Below are 15777 nucleotides of genomic sequence, written 5' to 3' on the forward strand. Positions count from 1 at the left end.
TTTAATAAAGTACGGAGTCGTCAATCTCGATACGTTGTGTACTGATCTCTCGGAATGGTCTACACTCTACCTTGCCGGGAGGCTACAAAAGCCGGTGAAAATACTGAGAGATGATCCCCGAGTGCGTTTGGCGAACCAAGTCAACCTTCTGTCAGCCCTCAGAACTGCTTTGCTGCTTCTTCCACCAAATTTTACCGAGGAGGAATTATACGGCACAATTGCGGGCATTAGCTATATGGGTGATCCGAGGATGGCTCTTCCCACTGAAGATAAATCAAAAGTTGCCAATATTGTCGGGAACAATCTTCCCAACTTCAGACGACTGTATGCGCCTTTGATCGAAAATCTCCCGAATGTTGGATTCAATGACTCAAAGTGTACCAGTCCTGACTGGGCACTTGATCCTACTCTGAATGCTAGATTGACCCAAGACATGAGTCCTATAAAACGAGGGAACATGGTCCGTCGACTTCCAAAATTTTTCCGCTCTAAGCTCTACTTCCAGTACCAGAAGAAGTATCAGATCCCTCAGCTGGAATTTAACAAGATGCTAGAAGCTTCCAGTGACGAAAGCGGAACACGAATCAACCGTAGAGAGGGTGGCGGATTCGAGCAGCGAATAGCAAGTGAGCCCCCAGAGGAGCTCCGTGGGGAGATTAGGGGTGTGATCAAAAGCACAGTCAGTTGGCCAAGTACGAGTCAGAGTCTCAAGGGACCAGTCACCGCTGGTGCAGCTAGAACGTGGAGATATATGAAAGAGAAGGTCGAAAAGTACCGCGAGGGAAAGGAAAAGGATCGAATAAAGAAGCTGGAAAAGGAAAGCGAAAAGAAAGATTAAAAAAGATACCCACGAATTGAAAGCTGAAAATTAGACGTTTCTTCAATCGAGATGGAGAGTTGTGAGTTCGCGCTCAGGAATGCTTTGTACACCGTAGAATTGTAGGTCAGTTCATATTGTTTGTGTATCGCTCTGCTGAAGATGTCTGTTTTCGCTGTTGTTTGAATCTTTTGAATATATGATTTAGCTCTCCTGCATAGCGTGACAGAGAAGCAAGGCTCCTTCGTTCACGTTGCAATTGTTGGTTTCTGGGTTTGGGTTTGGTGAGAACATTTCATCTGCTTCCTAACCTCTGGAGATGTACTAGCGGTACTCATGATCGTCGTCGTCGAGTTCTCGCTTAGCTAGTCTAATTATGCGTAGTACTATGCCAATCTGACCTCTTTCGGAAGTTGTGTCTAAAGTTGCGCATGGTTCAACTTGTGGATCTATGTACTTTATGTTGCTCATATATTCGCCCCAAAAGTGCATCAAAGGCTTAAGCTTCTGTATAGTAAAAGTGATAAACACTTTTCGCGTAGATCTCCACCCAAACTAAGGGAGCCAAATCCATACATCTCAACCATTAAATCCAAACACCTTTAAGTTGATTTGCAATTATAGCGCTGGCTTTTCTATCGATCACCTAGGTATTAAATTTCATTCAACACTCAACCACAGTTAAATATCAATATCCCTTGGATCAACACGAATCACCTCGCCAGTATTTGTGGTCAGCGCAAGCCCGCTCGTGCGATAACGATGATTGTGTTGCTTTTGATGTAGTAAAAACTATCGTGCATAAGCTATACGAAACCAAATAGTGGTTTGAGTATATTATACGGATTGATGAGGAAAACTTACAAGAATAGATCCACTGTTACAACTTGGTATACCTGCTTTTTTCTTCGTCAAGCTTGTTGTACAGAGGGATTGGTGCGACAATTGAGACAACACGTAGTGTGGGGTCTTGGATGATGTTAATGAATTGTGTTCTGGCTGATCTGGACGCGTAGGAAATGAGAAGAGGTGGGCGGTAAAACCAAAATGAACTTGAAGTTAAGTTCAGCCGGCCTGTTCGAAGATATAATGTGGACTATTATAGTACGCTTTGAGTTGAAGGTAGGCACTTTCGTCCTAACAGTTTTCGAACGAGGGTCAATAATTTCTTATTTGCTGGAACGGTGGAAGAATACGATATTTTGTCACCTTGATCGAATGAACACCGTTTTCATCTCAAGAGCAATCGACAGGATTTCAAACACCACATTTTCGGAAGATAGGAGTCAATATGTACGATATTTTATCATTTTTCTGAGTGAATATTATCATTCGACAGCTATTTGGAGGGTTCACCGCAATCCCTTCGAACTCAACCCTCTTAAGCGAAGGTCAGAATAAACTGCGAATCGAATTTTCCTCAAAACACCAAAAATACAACTACGCATATCAAGCTCTTTTCCGTGGCCGCAATCGGACGTTCAGTGGTGGCTTACTCCATAACACGTACACCTTCTGACGGTCCCAATTTAGTGATTCAGCTGGTAATTCCATGTCAAAGTTACAGATCAGACGGGCGATGATTGAACGCATTTCTGAGTATGCCAGATTCTACACCATGTTCGTTAGCCATCTTGAGTTCTGAGCTTACGCTTAGACGTTAGTTTAGTCACCTTTCCAATACAACCTCGCGAACCCATAGCAAACGGCTGCGATGCAGCAAGCTTGTCGTTTCCATATCTCTCAAGGAATTCCTCGCCCATAGAACTTCGGTCCAGCCAACGCTCTGGCAAAAATTTTAGGGGATCTGTGAAGTTGTGTGTTGATCTTGAGGCACTGAGTTGATGTACGCCTACGCTTGTCTACCGAGACTTGTCATTAATTCCAAATCACGGAAATAGTTTGAGCAGCAAGCTTACTTCTCCTTGTACAAACTGTCCATCTATTACCATTCCCTCTTTCGCAACCATTCGCGGCATGTTACTCGGTACTGGGGGATACAAGCGAAGTGTCTCTTCGATACAGGCTTGTAAGTAGGGTAGTTCGGCTACTGCTGCAAAATCCATAACAGGCGAGGAAGCGAAACGTTCCCATATCTCTTTTTGGAGGATTAATAGACATCGCGGATTGGAGAGAATGTGAAAAATGAATCCGCTAAGTGTTGTAGCGGTGCTTTCGCTCCCGGCGATGATGAGTGAAGCAGCATTTGCGATCATTTCTTTTTCGGACATGCCTTTTTCATCGTTATGACGCATTATCACTCTGAAGTTATGAGTTAGTATATATCCGAATCCACCTATTCATCTGTCATAAACGAGCACTCACGCAGTGAAATCCCTCCTATCAGTCTCCAACGCCAACCTCGCAATCGTCTTATCCCGAATGAAACCCCTATGCTTCGCTCTAATCCTCACAATAGCAGGGATCCTCTGCAAAATCTCGTACAGCAAATCACCAATCGGCCCCGGCAAGTACGCCTTCGCCGTCCTAATAATCACCCCGAGTTTGAAGCTCCTGAAAATCGTCGACATCCACCAGTGGTACTCGCCATTCTCCATGGCGTAAAATGGTTCACCGAAGACGAGATCGCCTATGATATCGAAAGAAGCGAAATTTAGCCAGGCGGCCATGTCGAGGGTGTCTTTCGTTTCGAGCTCTTGCTGGAGACGGGAGATGAGGAGGTCGCAGTAGCTTAGGATTATGGGTTCTTGGTCCCGCAGGGCGGAGTCGGAAAATGCGTGGATGATGAGCTTTTTCATGCGTGCGTGGTTTACTTCATTGGAGGCTTTTTGTTTTGTTAGTATCAGAAACCTATTTCTGGTTTACATTAATGTACCAATGATATCCGAAGCCTTCGCCGGGTCAACGAAGAAGAATCTTGGATCTCGCTCTAGATCTTTGTGACCTTTGCGATGTCCATAGATATCTACAATTCATCTTATAAGCTATTATTACCTAGTTAAAAGATCTCGAGCGAGTGACATACCCCGCCATGCTTGAGCACTGCTGAATGAGAGATCTCTCGGTGTGATACGGACGACTGATCCATACTTCTCATGCAATGCTAACGTTTTAGCTGCTGAGTTTCCGGTACAAACATCGTAGTACGCCGGCCAGCTCGAGGCTCCATACATCCATGGCCCTGGATATTTCGCTAGTGGATGAGAGGTGACATTGTATATCGCTTTTGCAATAATGAAAAGCAAGAACTGAATTGATTAGTACATCAGTATTTTTGGGATTCAATACCTCCGTCGTGACTTACGAGAAGCGCAAAATTAGGTATTGCCCTGATAAAAAGCATCAAAACCACGTGCATAGTGATAAATTCGGACGTTCGCTGTTCCCAGGTTTGCCCAACCAAACTTGGAGCCCTAGAAACCATCACTATTCAACTATGTCAATTATTGTGACCCCTCCATGTCAGCGACATGCAATGCAACGAACGCACCGTCGTGCTCGTGGAGCAATCCTTCATCTCCGGAGACTTTAGATGCTTCCGGCGGCGACTTTCTGGGAAAATCAGCACATGTGTGATGAGAGTGGGCGAGTAAAGGGTTCGCGATAAGGTGGTCACGGAAGTGATATGATCGGTCGATTGATCGGCTGGAAGGAGAATGAAGGCTGACTTGAAGGATTGATGGTGGGTAAGAAAGTTGTGAGATTTACGTGGGGAAATTAAGCGAGGACTGGCTGGGTGGGAGGACAAACAGTTGGTGACGGCTGCTAGATCTGTCGAGGTGGGAGCCGGTAAATTGACGAAAAATATTTTGGAACTAGTGGTAATTGTTGATATATACAAATCAGAAAATAGTTACGGAACAAAGAAGTTTGTCTCCCCTTTTCTCGATCCTCTTAAGCGAGGAATCCTAAAGCATCACAGCAACGAATAGATGAGCTTTCAAAAGGTCAAAATTACAAAGTATCAGTGTATCAAAATTAATTCTAAAATTCATGTCACACATCTAAACCATTCAACTATCCATCTTTCCTAAACTCTGCATTCTGACCATATCAAAATACAATCCCCTCTTCGACAGCAGCTCTGAATGAGTCCCCTGTTCCGCAACCCTACCCCTGTCGATAACAATGATCACATCGGCTCTTTGGATCGTAGAAAGTCTATGGGCGACTGCTATAGTGGTTCGGCCACGCATAGCTTTGTCAAGGGCTGCTTGCACGCTTTTCTCGCTCTCGGTGTCGAGTGCACTAGTTGCTTCGTCAAGAAGAAGTATTTGAGGATCTCTTATCAAAGCTCGAGCTATTGCGAGCCGTTGCTTTTGGCCACCGCTTAAGAGGACTCCTTTTGTGCCTACCGACGTGCTGAATCCGTCACTTAAAATTGTTAGCTTAAACACACTCAACGAAAGCGCTCCAGAGGCTCGCTTACGGCAAAGACATAATGAGATCGTAGATATCAGCATCTTTACATGCCTGTACGATTGAATCATCGTCAATATCATCTCGATCGGTGCCTAGAAGTATATTCTCTCGCACTGTCCCTTGATATAATGTCGGCTCTTGGCTGACTAGGGCTAGTATGTTGCGATATTGGGTAAGATGTAGACTCGATATGTCCTTGTCATCGATGATGATTCCACCCTCAACTATCAAAGAGGACGAGATTAGAATTGCAGAATACTGTTTGTTAAGAGATAAATTCTAACAAGATATTTGAATGATTCAAAGAAAAGAACTCGACTGGTAGGTGAAAGAGATGAAAAAATGTATGAAAGAGCTCACCTGGGTCGTAAAATCGTTCAAGCAGCGCCAATATCGTGCTCTTACCACAACCACTCGCTCCCACTAGAGCTATATACTGGCCGCGCATGACTTTAAAACTAAGACCCTGAAGGACTCTAACATCCGAACGAGGAGAATAAGAAAAGTGGACATTGCGGAATTCGAGATTTCCAACAACTTTCCCCAGAGGTGCTCCCAGCTGAGTGCTAAAGTGGATTCTGGGTTCCCGGTCAAACAGTATCTTCAGTTCTACAGCAGCATTCTTAGCCTTACCAAGCTCGGGTGCAAATGCAAGAACACGACCCGCGGATTGGATCGTAAAAATGAGTGCATTGTAGCAGAGATAGAACTCGAACATGCCGATTTCTCCATTTGAAATGAGATGACCTCCGTACCAAAAGCCCAAAGCCATACAGAGGTATGGAAAAGCTTGTGATAAGGCGTACAAATTAGCGGATTTCAATGTTGTAGCTAGAGCGAGTCTTTGTTCTTCGACCAGTGTCTCGTGATACAGCTTTAGAACATCCTTCTCTCGGGTTAAAGATGCTATCGTTCGTATGGCAGATGTAGCTTCTGCTGCAAAACTTGCAGACAACGCGTATGCTTTCTTTGAACGCTTCGCAAGTTCGGCTGCGATCCAAAATCGGTAGAATCCAGAGGCAAGTAAGACCGGAATCGTCGCTCCGCAGACCAGACCAAGTTTCCAGCTTATGGCGAGACTGAGCGCAAGAGCCGAGATAATTGTTGAAAGAACGTTGAGGATTGCGCCTAGTGTCGAGCCGCTGAAGCCAGATAAGCTGGCCGGTTGAGTTGCCAGAAAGCTCGTCAACGAACCCACGGTGTGTTCGTCTTGATCGAAAAATGAGACGTCTTGTTTTATGATATCGCGAAATGCCCTACTCGCAACGCGAGAAGTCAATTTCGATGAGCCATAACCTAAAGCCACACCTTGTATGAGGAAGTTGATGAAAGCAACCACAGCGAGCATGAAGTACATCCATGACCAAAAATTGATGTCGCTACGAAGTTCGGCAAATTGCGCAGGTGGTAATGCTAATGAAGAGACAGACTTCGCGAAGAATAGTGACTGGGTGGGATAAGTTCCACCAGCGAGAATTGAGAATATCAAGCCAATCAGCATAATGGGCCATTCTGGGGTGTTGAATGCTGCAAATGTGGCAAGTAGTGTCCAGGACGAACAAGCGTTTCGACTTTCATCACCAGATGGACTTGAAGTGGTGGCGGTTGCGAATTCCGTTGTATCATCATCCCTATTGATTGGCTTCGCGTAGGCAATGTCTTCATCTTTGCTCTTTCCTTCCTCAGGATCTTCGTTACTTCCTGGGCCTGACATTTCCTGCGCCTGAACGAGAGCGTAGTAAGCCGCTTTCTTTTCGAGCAAGTCGTCGTGGGTTCCTTGCTCAACAATACGTCCACCAGACATCACAACTATTTTATCTGCATTCTTTATGGTAGACAGTCGATGTGCAATGATAATTGTTGTTCTTCCTTTCGCTGCAGCATTAAGAGCGACTTGAACAACTTCTTCTGATTTTGTGTCCAGCGCTGATGTCGCTTCGTCTAACAATAGGATCTTAGGGTCGGAGACCACTGCACGACTGATCGCTATGCGTTGTTTCTCACCACCAGACATCAGAAGACCTCGCTGTCCAACTTGTGTTTGATAACCATCGGGAAGTGCTAATATGAAATCGTGAATATTAGCAGTTTTTGCCGCTTTGAAGATCATCTGCTCCTGGATGTCTTGACTGCTCATCTCATAAGGGGTGCCAATCAAGCCATGTCGGATGTTCTCGTAGATTGTGGTTCCAAATAGAACTGGCTGTGTTGCGATGTTAGCTCTTCATGTTGAGAATAGCAAAATTATACCCATGAAACAGTATGTCTCAGAAGAAAGGAAAGAAAACTATTAGGTAATCTAAAAGATGAAATTTCAAGTTAAGAGAGACAATCACCTCTTGGCTCACGAGTGCAAGCTGCTGTCGCATCCATTTCAAGTTCAACTTCGAAACGTCATAGCCATCAAGTAGGATTCTTCCTCTGATTGGTTCGTAAAACCTCTCAACTAGCCCAACTATGGTGCTCTTGCCTGATCCTGAATTTCCTACAAGAGCTGTCGTTTTCCCAGCTTCAAACGCAAGACTGAAGTCTTCCATGACGCAAACATCGGGACGAGAAGGATAAACGTGTCCTATATTTTGTAATTTTAGTTGTCCCTCTACATGGTCAAGTGTAACTCCATCCTCTGCTTCATGATTCATGGGCGAAATCCGGTCAATTGTACTGAAGATCTTTTTCGCCGCTGGAAGAGCGACCGCGAAGGCCTTTGGCAAAGATTAGATTTATTTTGGGATCAGAAGAGTCTTGACGTACCTGAAAATTAGCTGCAATATTGACAAGAGCGAATGAACCTAGCACAATAGCGAGCACTGTTGTGAGTAGTCTTGCTAGATTGATTTCGGAATTAACGAGAAAGCGTGACCCTTGCCAGAATGCTAGTGCCTGTTTTCATTATCAGCAAAAAGTCCCTCTATTAGTCTTTGAGGCAATGGCCGGATATTCTCACATAAGTAAGCTCAACAATTGCAATACAAGTTGCCAACAACCCAGATATTGCAATACCCAGTCCAAAGCCGGCCTTCTCAGACTTGATCAGAAATTTATCGTACTGTTTGGCTAATTTTTCTTGAGTATTGAAAGCGATGGCGTTCCTAATGGAGCTGATCACTTCGTCAGAAACTGCGGCTGCCGAGGCATTGGCAAGAATCATTCGAACACTATATTTCTTCGCCACAATCGAAGTTAGTATTAGACTGAAGAGAACCGCAAACAATGTTGCAGTGAGTATAAGAGTTAATTCTACTGTACTTTAGCTCATGTTCGGTTTCGGAGAGGGTGGAAGACGGACTCCAATACATCACGAATCCAATCACAAAAGCAGCAACAAAAGTTGCCAAACCTGTCATTGTAAAACCAACTTTCTCTGAAATGCCATCCTGAACGAGACTCAAATCCGAGGTTATACGATTGATTACTTCCCCGGTCCCCAGAGTGTCGAAGAAGGCAATATTCTGGCGCATGATTGCTGACAAGTACTCTTCTCTTATTCTCTGGGTGACATGTGTGCCAGTCCAGATGAATCCGAAAGTTGCGGTAGAAATGAACACATATTCGCCGATCGCAATATACACGAGGTATAAAGTTTTAGTGACTAGATCGTCGTTAAAGACATTTCTCTGAACAGCTGATAAGACTGTGAAGCTTTGGAAACTTTGAGCAAGGGAACCAAAAACAACCTGATACAATTAGTAAAGATAGCTATAATTTGCAGCTCATTCACTTACACTCATCAGAGGTAATATTGCCCCACCAGCGATAGCACAAAGACTGCTGACAGAAAATACAACCAAGTCTTTCCTCGTCGCATATCGGAAGAACGTTGCCAATCCGATTTTGACATCGGGTACGTTTACTTGAAGATTGAGGATACCTTCCTCTTCTTCATTCAAACGTCTGGTGTCAACGGGCAGTTGTTTGGCTTCGTTTACGTCGCTCTTATTGGAAGATATTTCATTCGCAGCCTTGTCGTGATCACTCTTCCCAAGCGGGTCCATTTCTCTCATTGAAGAGGCCATGTGCAAGATGTGGCATGAGAGTCACAAACTTGTTCTCATCGGTATTGTTCGAGGTGCGCCACTGCGGCGGTGTTTATTCCAACAAACGAGTTGGATCTGACTTTACAACGATCAGCATGTCCAAATCCAGACAACAATCGTTTGGTTAGATGATTTTTGCTGCATCGTTTCACGTTTCGTGAGTTCCGTGAAAGAATAATGAAGACAATTGGTCGGGATGATTGATGGGAAAGATGTTGAAAGTCGCCGGAAGGGGGATTTAATCTCCCCATTTTCCCGCTTCCCCGTGATCTCACTGCTGACAACAAACATTTTGGGTAATTTAATTGGCTTCATTTGAAAAGAACGAAATTCAAAGAGAAAATCTAGTTATTTTGCATGTCATCTATTTTGGAAGTAATATTATGTTCCCGATTCTCAATTACTCAGTTCCACAAGAACATCTTCATGGTGAATCCTTTTCCACTGAGAAGCGAAAAGTGCTATAGGCGATGAAACATCTATCCGGTCCCCATATTATCTTTTCATCTCTCTGCCATTCTGGATGATTGATAGCATCAGTCCAGTCCTGTGTCTGAATGCTAACGCCACCAAATCTTGGAGTATCACCTCCACCTTGCGATTTCTTGAGGGGTATTGCGCCTATAGGCCTCGGTCAGTGGTGGGAAACCAATCGACAAATTGTTGAGATAGAATTAAGGAGTAGTTAAGGAACATGTAAGATGAAGTTATGAAGTGAACGTACCATCTGTCTCATTCCATGTAACAACCTGCAAAGCCTCTTGATCCGAATAAAGATCCAGCTTAATGCCAGAATGTTCCGATTTGAGACTAGCAACAGGTTTATGATCTTTACCCCAAGGTTGCGATCGAGTGGTCAGGAAAGTGTTGTCAAGTCCTCTCACAATTTCCGTCCCTTTTTTGCCGTCCTGGTCCATCACGACACCAAGTGGTCTTGGTTTCGACCAAAAGTCAAATGCAGAGTCTTTCTTATTACCCAAAATATCTCCAGTTGGTATCTTGTCCTCATCAATACCTAGACGAAGTCCAGCATATGGCAACGATAGCATGTGGTTCTCCACCGTTCGAGTCGAATTCTCCACAAAGCCGTCTAAGTTCCAGAAAACCTGATGGCTCAAATCCATCGGACCGGCTTCTTTCATCGGAGTCGATCCATAGGACATATGCCACGCAAATGGTGTAACGGTATGGGTTAAACTTGCTCCAGCAACGCCTGGAAATCCATTTGCGCCCCGATCGTATATGAAGAAAGTGAGTGTGTCTTTCGTATGAACTGCCACATCTAGTCTAATATTCCCCCATCCTCTCTTTCCGCCGTTGAGAGTGACTGGCTTGTCAGGATTTTTGCCGTTATTCGAAGTTTTCCACCGTTTTCCGTTGAGCTCGAAGCTTGCGCCGCTGATCATGCCCGCGTATCGACCTATAAGTATGCGGTTAAATAACTTTCCAAAAGTTCTTTGCAGGAAAGTGACTTACCCAGCGCTCCACCAACTCTGCCTTCATATTCTGCGTATTGCGTAGCATTGTCTAGTCCCATCACAATATCTATTTCCTTGCCGTGCTTATCATTGATCCAGAAATTGGCTAGAGCACCACCATTGTTCGTAAAGGCAAGTCTAATTCCCTCTGCTTGAATCACGTATTTTCCTTCTTCATTGGGTGTATGGAGAGCTGTGATGATAACAAACGGATTTCCTCCAACCCATAAGTATCTCACAAAAGTCTTTAAAACATGAAACACTCTCATATTTTCTTCTGTAAATCAGAATGTCCAATGACGAAATGTATAAGCCTCTCGTATCCAACCGAAAGGTCGTTGAACTGGATGAAGTTAATCTAGCTCAAACTTGCGAACGTTGTAATGGAAACGGGACTTCCCACTAGGCGGCCGGAAGTTCTACCTTGCCTCTTTCATGCATCAAAGCTACCACTTACTTGAAGGAGGCTGCTCGATATCTCGCACTTCTGGCAGCTGTTCGCTAGTCTACTCGCCGCCGGCGGCTTCGCATTTAACCACCGGAATTAGAGAAACGGCGACTTCCAAATTTTTGGCCGTATACATTTGATCAACCAAAGATTTACACCATGCGTGGTATCACCGAACATCTCGGAACCCTAGGTTGATGCAACAAGTACATATTTGTGTTGAATAATATATAAGAATAAATCTCCGCTAATATTAGCTGCACAATGCCACAATCGTTCAAAAGGATTCGCTTGGCGGCTATGTCGAAGTAAAAAGCATCGTGATAGAAACCGCCTCGAAACTTGTGTGCCATTCAACACAGCTACTGCGAAGATTTTGCTTATACAGACTTTTCAGGCCCAACCTGTGTCTCTTCTTGCTGGACTATGGTTTAAGCTCTAGCCGGTTTCTCTGAACTGAATGCCCGGATTTGGTCAAGCACTCAAGCGATCGTTTCAAATGAAGATTTCCATTAGCCTGAGTGGCATTCTTGTTAGAAATCTACGGTATTGCTCAAGCTCTTGTTCGTTGCATGTTCATATCCACTCCATTCAGTCCTAACCAAAGATCACTCAGTTGAAAGTATGTGCGTCAATTGCTTCTCCTTCTTGGATATCTCCAACAAAATATCATGAGCTGCTGTGATTACTGGGCTATTGAAATTGGAATCTGCTGAACCTTCTTTGCTACGGTCGACAAGCTCAAAATCTTCGGCAAGATGCTGATCGTGCAGCCGAAGGTCTTTATGCATGGGGAAGCTGGTGTCAAAGGTCTTCCGAAGTTGCTCCAACATCTGCTTAATAACGTGTAAGAGGGTACCAACATACAACTTAGACGTCGCCGTCATTTTGAAGGATCCGAGATTGAGAGAAGGTGACAGGCTGGGTGCTGATACATCCTGCTTATCATTGGAATCACGAGATAGCGTTAAGAAGTTGACAAGCTTTTCGTACTCTATCAGCAAGCTCGAATAAGTAGCGAAAATCAACAGGGTTGTAACAATGTTGGGCTTGTAACCGTAGTCTTTCCTCGGAGCTTGTACGTTAAGGTTCGCCGATTCGTTACATCCCAGTATATCTCCTGCAATGCCGGACTCAACGGAACTTGAAATATCCTGCAGCGGGAGACCCAAGGCAGCCGGTGGCATCGCAGCTATAAGAATATCTATAAGCCTTTGTGTGATACTGAGAATCATGCCTAGATTCGAGATGGCTGCATTCCCTGGATTCAATCCGCTTTCATCGAGTGAGTTCCGCACTGCATGCTCTGATGGCGAGTATGAGTCTCCACCTTGATCATCGGAAGCAAACTGGTAAAGATCGGATTGCAGCTGTAGCAACTGAATCGTGCATCTCTTAGACAAATCCTTCGCAGATATCGAGATCTGCTCTTGAGGCAACTTACTCAGACTTGAGTTTAAGTTGCTGGCATTTGAGAAGAATTTCCAATCATCAGCTTTGGAAGAATTCAATGTATGCGGATTCGGTAGGGTGCGTACTGAACTGTCACTGATCTGGAGACAATCCTTGGTTGAGAGATCAGTAAGATCTTGGAGGGGTAATGTGCTGTCAAAGGGTAAATGCATCGTGTAGTCCAGGTCCAATCCAATATTCGGCCAACTCGCATGTAGCCACGGTTCGCATATTCCGTTCGTCGGGTCTGCCAAAAATATCCTTTAGTATCATGTAGACTTATCAAAATCGGTATGAAGATTTCCTACCTTCTATTTGGACTGCCTGTGAGATTGTAGTCGTAATATTAGAAGTAGATGAAGAACACGGAGTATTTGTCTCATTGTCGGATTCCAAAAGAGGGACGTCGTTTGTAACTGATGAGTTTCGGCTCTTTCTCTTTCGTCTCTTCCTGGATTCATCGGTGCCGCCAACTCTGTGGTCTTCGAAAGATGTGTTGAAGTTCACTTCTTTCTCCTTGGGCCGACCCATTGGTAAAGATGGGCTATAAATGCAAACATTGCCAAGCCGACAACACCTTTCACATTCATGACAGCCATTAGCTCTTGCACATCGACTCTTGGTCTCGTGGCATCTATCACAAGATAATCGCAAGTTACGGCTGGAACTTCCACGTTGGCGTTCGCGAGATGTCATTCTAGCGTTGACTTGATACTTAAAGAAGATTGCTATCACGGATGCCACTAGATGATGGGGAACCTCAAGGTTGCCATATGGCATTGTTCTAGTGAAAGCTTGACAGAACCCCCTCTTCATTGTGCCGCATTGTGCCACAATTCAACCTCACAACTAACCTCTTATCAAATGCAAGCAGGGTCCTCTCAGGCTCTCTTCGTGGGAGCGGCCACTGCATGACATCTGACAAGCCTCAAACTGCCTCCGTAAATAGTCAGTAGCCTTATTGTGGATTGTCTCTTAAAAGACACGCCGACGAAGGTGAAGAAATATAAATGGTGAAAGATATGAGAATGTTCAGACAAATTAAAGCGCTTGTCTCGCACGCCTGGAATATTGCAACAAGATACTCGCACCTGCAATAACTTTGCCCACTCAAATCTTGCAAATAATCACGGGTAAATCCTGATGCGACGACTGAGCGATCCCACATAACCTGATTCGTCACTCAGCTTGAAAAGTGTTGCAATATCATGGAGGAGGCGTATATCATACCGAGTATAGGTATGCAGATTGCGACAGTAAATTCACACCGAGTCCTTGGTTGCAGAATATTAGTTCCCCCACACGTCCCGCACCCACCTTGACAAGCGAAATATTCTCAGCAGAAAGGTGAAAATACCACAATATCAATGTAAGAGTGTTTACCAACATGAGCTCGTTCATGTATGCAGTCAGATTGGGGGCTCACGACAGGAACTCTGGGGTTTTTACGTGGGGTATCAGCAGTTCTACGCCGCACAAGAACATCCCCTCAGTAAGCTCTACGAGCACATAAGAAAAAGGCGGGTTTCTAGATCAATTGAGATAGAGAACACCGGCGACTTCCATGTGTTCTCTCAATCGCCGATGCAGCGCAATAGGTAGTGGCGTAGGGATGGTAAAACCTGGCCAAGTACCAAGGCATATCCGAAGAATAAACCAAAGCTATGTCCGGATTTAGAGCACACCTTCACAGCGACTTCCCACTCGCTCAAAGCTTATCCATGGATTCTCTTCCAAAGACACAGACAGCGATTATCGCACTTGATGATGGTAATCTGAAGGTTGTGGAAAATGTAACTCTGCCCACATTGGAAGATGATATGGTCTTGGTGCGGAACATATTCGTTGGGCTTAATCCAGTGGATACTAAGATGGTTGGCCATCTCGCGGTTCCAGGGGCAATTGCTGGCACAGACTATGCTGGGTATGTAGTTGCCATCGGTAACAACGCTCAATGCCCAGGTCTCAAGATCGGAGATCGTGTAGCAGGCGGTAAGTATTCAATTACTCAAGCAATGAGAGCAAGGCCACTGATTCTTTTACAAGCTGTCCAACCTTGCAACCCATTGCTGCCTTCAGTTGGTGCATTCACGCAATATGTCGGGGCTACTGGGTTTGTGACAATGAAAATGCCAGATGAAATGTCGTTTGAAGAAGCCGCAACAATGGGAAGTGGTATTGGTACCATGGGGCTGGCACTATTTCGTTCACTTGGAGTCCCCGGATATCCAGGAGAGCCTGCATTGAAACCGAAGCATGTTCTTGTGTACGGAGGAAGTTCCGCGACAGGGACAATGGCTATCCAGCTGCTCAGACTGTAAGAAAACGCAATCTCCTTTCAAAATGTTTGGCGATCCGTAGCATAATCGTTTGCTCAGGTAAATGATTTGAAGGCTTTTGATATCCATAGTTGGTCAAGGTGATGCAGCTGACCTTGATTCAAGTTCCGGATTGATACCCATTGCAACGTGCTCCGAAAAGAACTTCGCACTCACAACTTCGTACGGCGCCGAAAAGGTCTTTGACTATCACTTGCCTTCGTGTGCAGAAGACATCAAAGCGTTTACAAAGAACTCGCTAAAGTATGTGATGGACTGCATCTCTGAGCCGGAGACAATGGAATTTTGCTACCGATGTATTGGAAGAGCTGGCGGGAAGTACACTGCACTTGAGCCGTATCCCACCTGGCTAGACAACAAAAAGACTGTCAAAGCAGACTGGGTGTTTGGTCCGATGATGCTGGGCAAGAAGATTGGTTGGCCTGTCCCCTTCGAAAGAGAGGCGGACGACGAGGTTCGAGACTTTTCGATCAAATGGTTTGAAACCGCAAGGAAGCTCCTCCAGGATGGCAAAATCAAAGCACATCCATTAAGAAGCATGTCGGGTAGCTTTCAAGGGGTCATTGATGGTATGGATTCCTTACGAAAGAAGGAGATATCTGGCGTGAAGTTGGTATATCGAGTGGCGTCAGAATAGCGGCTAGGTGTAGGGAATACTACTGGTTCTTTCATATTGACAGCGATTCGATCGTCGAGCAATTTGTTTCATTTAGAAGCGGGTTTCATGTGGCTTCTTTCATCTTCCAGCTAGGGATCGAAGCAACGACTCTTCGAGGAAAGTTGACTTAATCGCTTTTCGGGCATCATGAATGTTTATATTGCG

At 44.8% G+C, this 15777-nt stretch overlaps 5 protein-coding genes across 5 annotated transcripts; 2 read left to right on the forward strand and 3 right to left on the reverse strand.

The window, feature by feature from the left end:
- Window positions 1-235: 235 nt before the first annotated feature.
- Window positions 236-838, forward strand: GLAREA_12716 (uncharacterized protein; the record flags this gene model as incomplete). Its single annotated transcript, XM_008083497.1, has 1 exon — window positions 236-838. The coding sequence occupies one exon, from the start codon at window positions 236-238 to the stop codon at window positions 836-838; it is 603 nt and encodes a 200-aa protein (XP_008081688.1).
- A 1428-nt stretch (window positions 839-2266) lies between these two features.
- On the reverse strand, window positions 2267-9216 carry GLAREA_12717 (Cytochrome P450; the record flags this gene model as incomplete). Its single annotated transcript, XM_008083498.1, has 16 exons — window positions 2267-2428; window positions 2491-2679; window positions 2737-3079; window positions 3143-3602; window positions 3654-3743; window positions 3804-4026; window positions 4083-4204; window positions 4269-4330; window positions 4841-5152; window positions 5208-5424; window positions 5561-7403; window positions 7549-7905; window positions 7955-8083; window positions 8148-8440; window positions 8490-8877; window positions 8926-9216. The coding sequence occupies 16 exons, from the start codon at window positions 9214-9216 to the stop codon at window positions 2267-2269; spliced, it is 5481 nt and encodes a 1826-aa protein (XP_008081689.1).
- Window positions 9217-9661: 445 nt separating this feature from the next.
- GLAREA_12718 (Galactose mutarotase-like protein) lies at window positions 9662-10984 on the reverse strand (the record flags this gene model as incomplete). The annotated part of the gene is made up of 3 exons (XM_008083499.1): window positions 9662-9858; window positions 9962-10657; window positions 10714-10984. The coding sequence occupies 3 exons, from the start codon at window positions 10982-10984 to the stop codon at window positions 9662-9664; spliced, it is 1164 nt and encodes a 387-aa protein (XP_008081690.1).
- A 787-nt stretch (window positions 10985-11771) lies between these two features.
- On the reverse strand, window positions 11772-13146 carry GLAREA_12719 (uncharacterized protein; the record flags this gene model as incomplete). Its single annotated transcript, XM_008083500.1, has 2 exons — window positions 11772-12355; window positions 12924-13146. The coding sequence occupies 2 exons, from the start codon at window positions 13144-13146 to the stop codon at window positions 11772-11774; spliced, it is 807 nt and encodes a 268-aa protein (XP_008081691.1).
- Window positions 13147-14279: 1133 nt separating this feature from the next.
- On the forward strand, window positions 14280-15591 carry GLAREA_12720 (GroES-like protein; the record flags this gene model as incomplete). The annotated part of the gene is made up of 3 exons (XM_008083501.1): window positions 14280-14607; window positions 14662-14932; window positions 15060-15591. 3 exons carry the CDS (start codon window positions 14280-14282, stop codon window positions 15589-15591), a joined length of 1131 nt encoding a protein of 376 aa, XP_008081692.1.
- Between the last annotated feature and the right edge of the window lie 186 nt (window positions 15592-15777).

Source organism: Glarea lozoyensis (genome assembly GCF_000409485.1).
Source record: "Glarea lozoyensis ATCC 20868 chromosome Unknown GLAREA19, whole genome shotgun sequence".
Taxonomy (NCBI): Eukaryota; Fungi; Ascomycota; class Leotiomycetes; order Helotiales; family Helotiaceae; genus Glarea; species Glarea lozoyensis.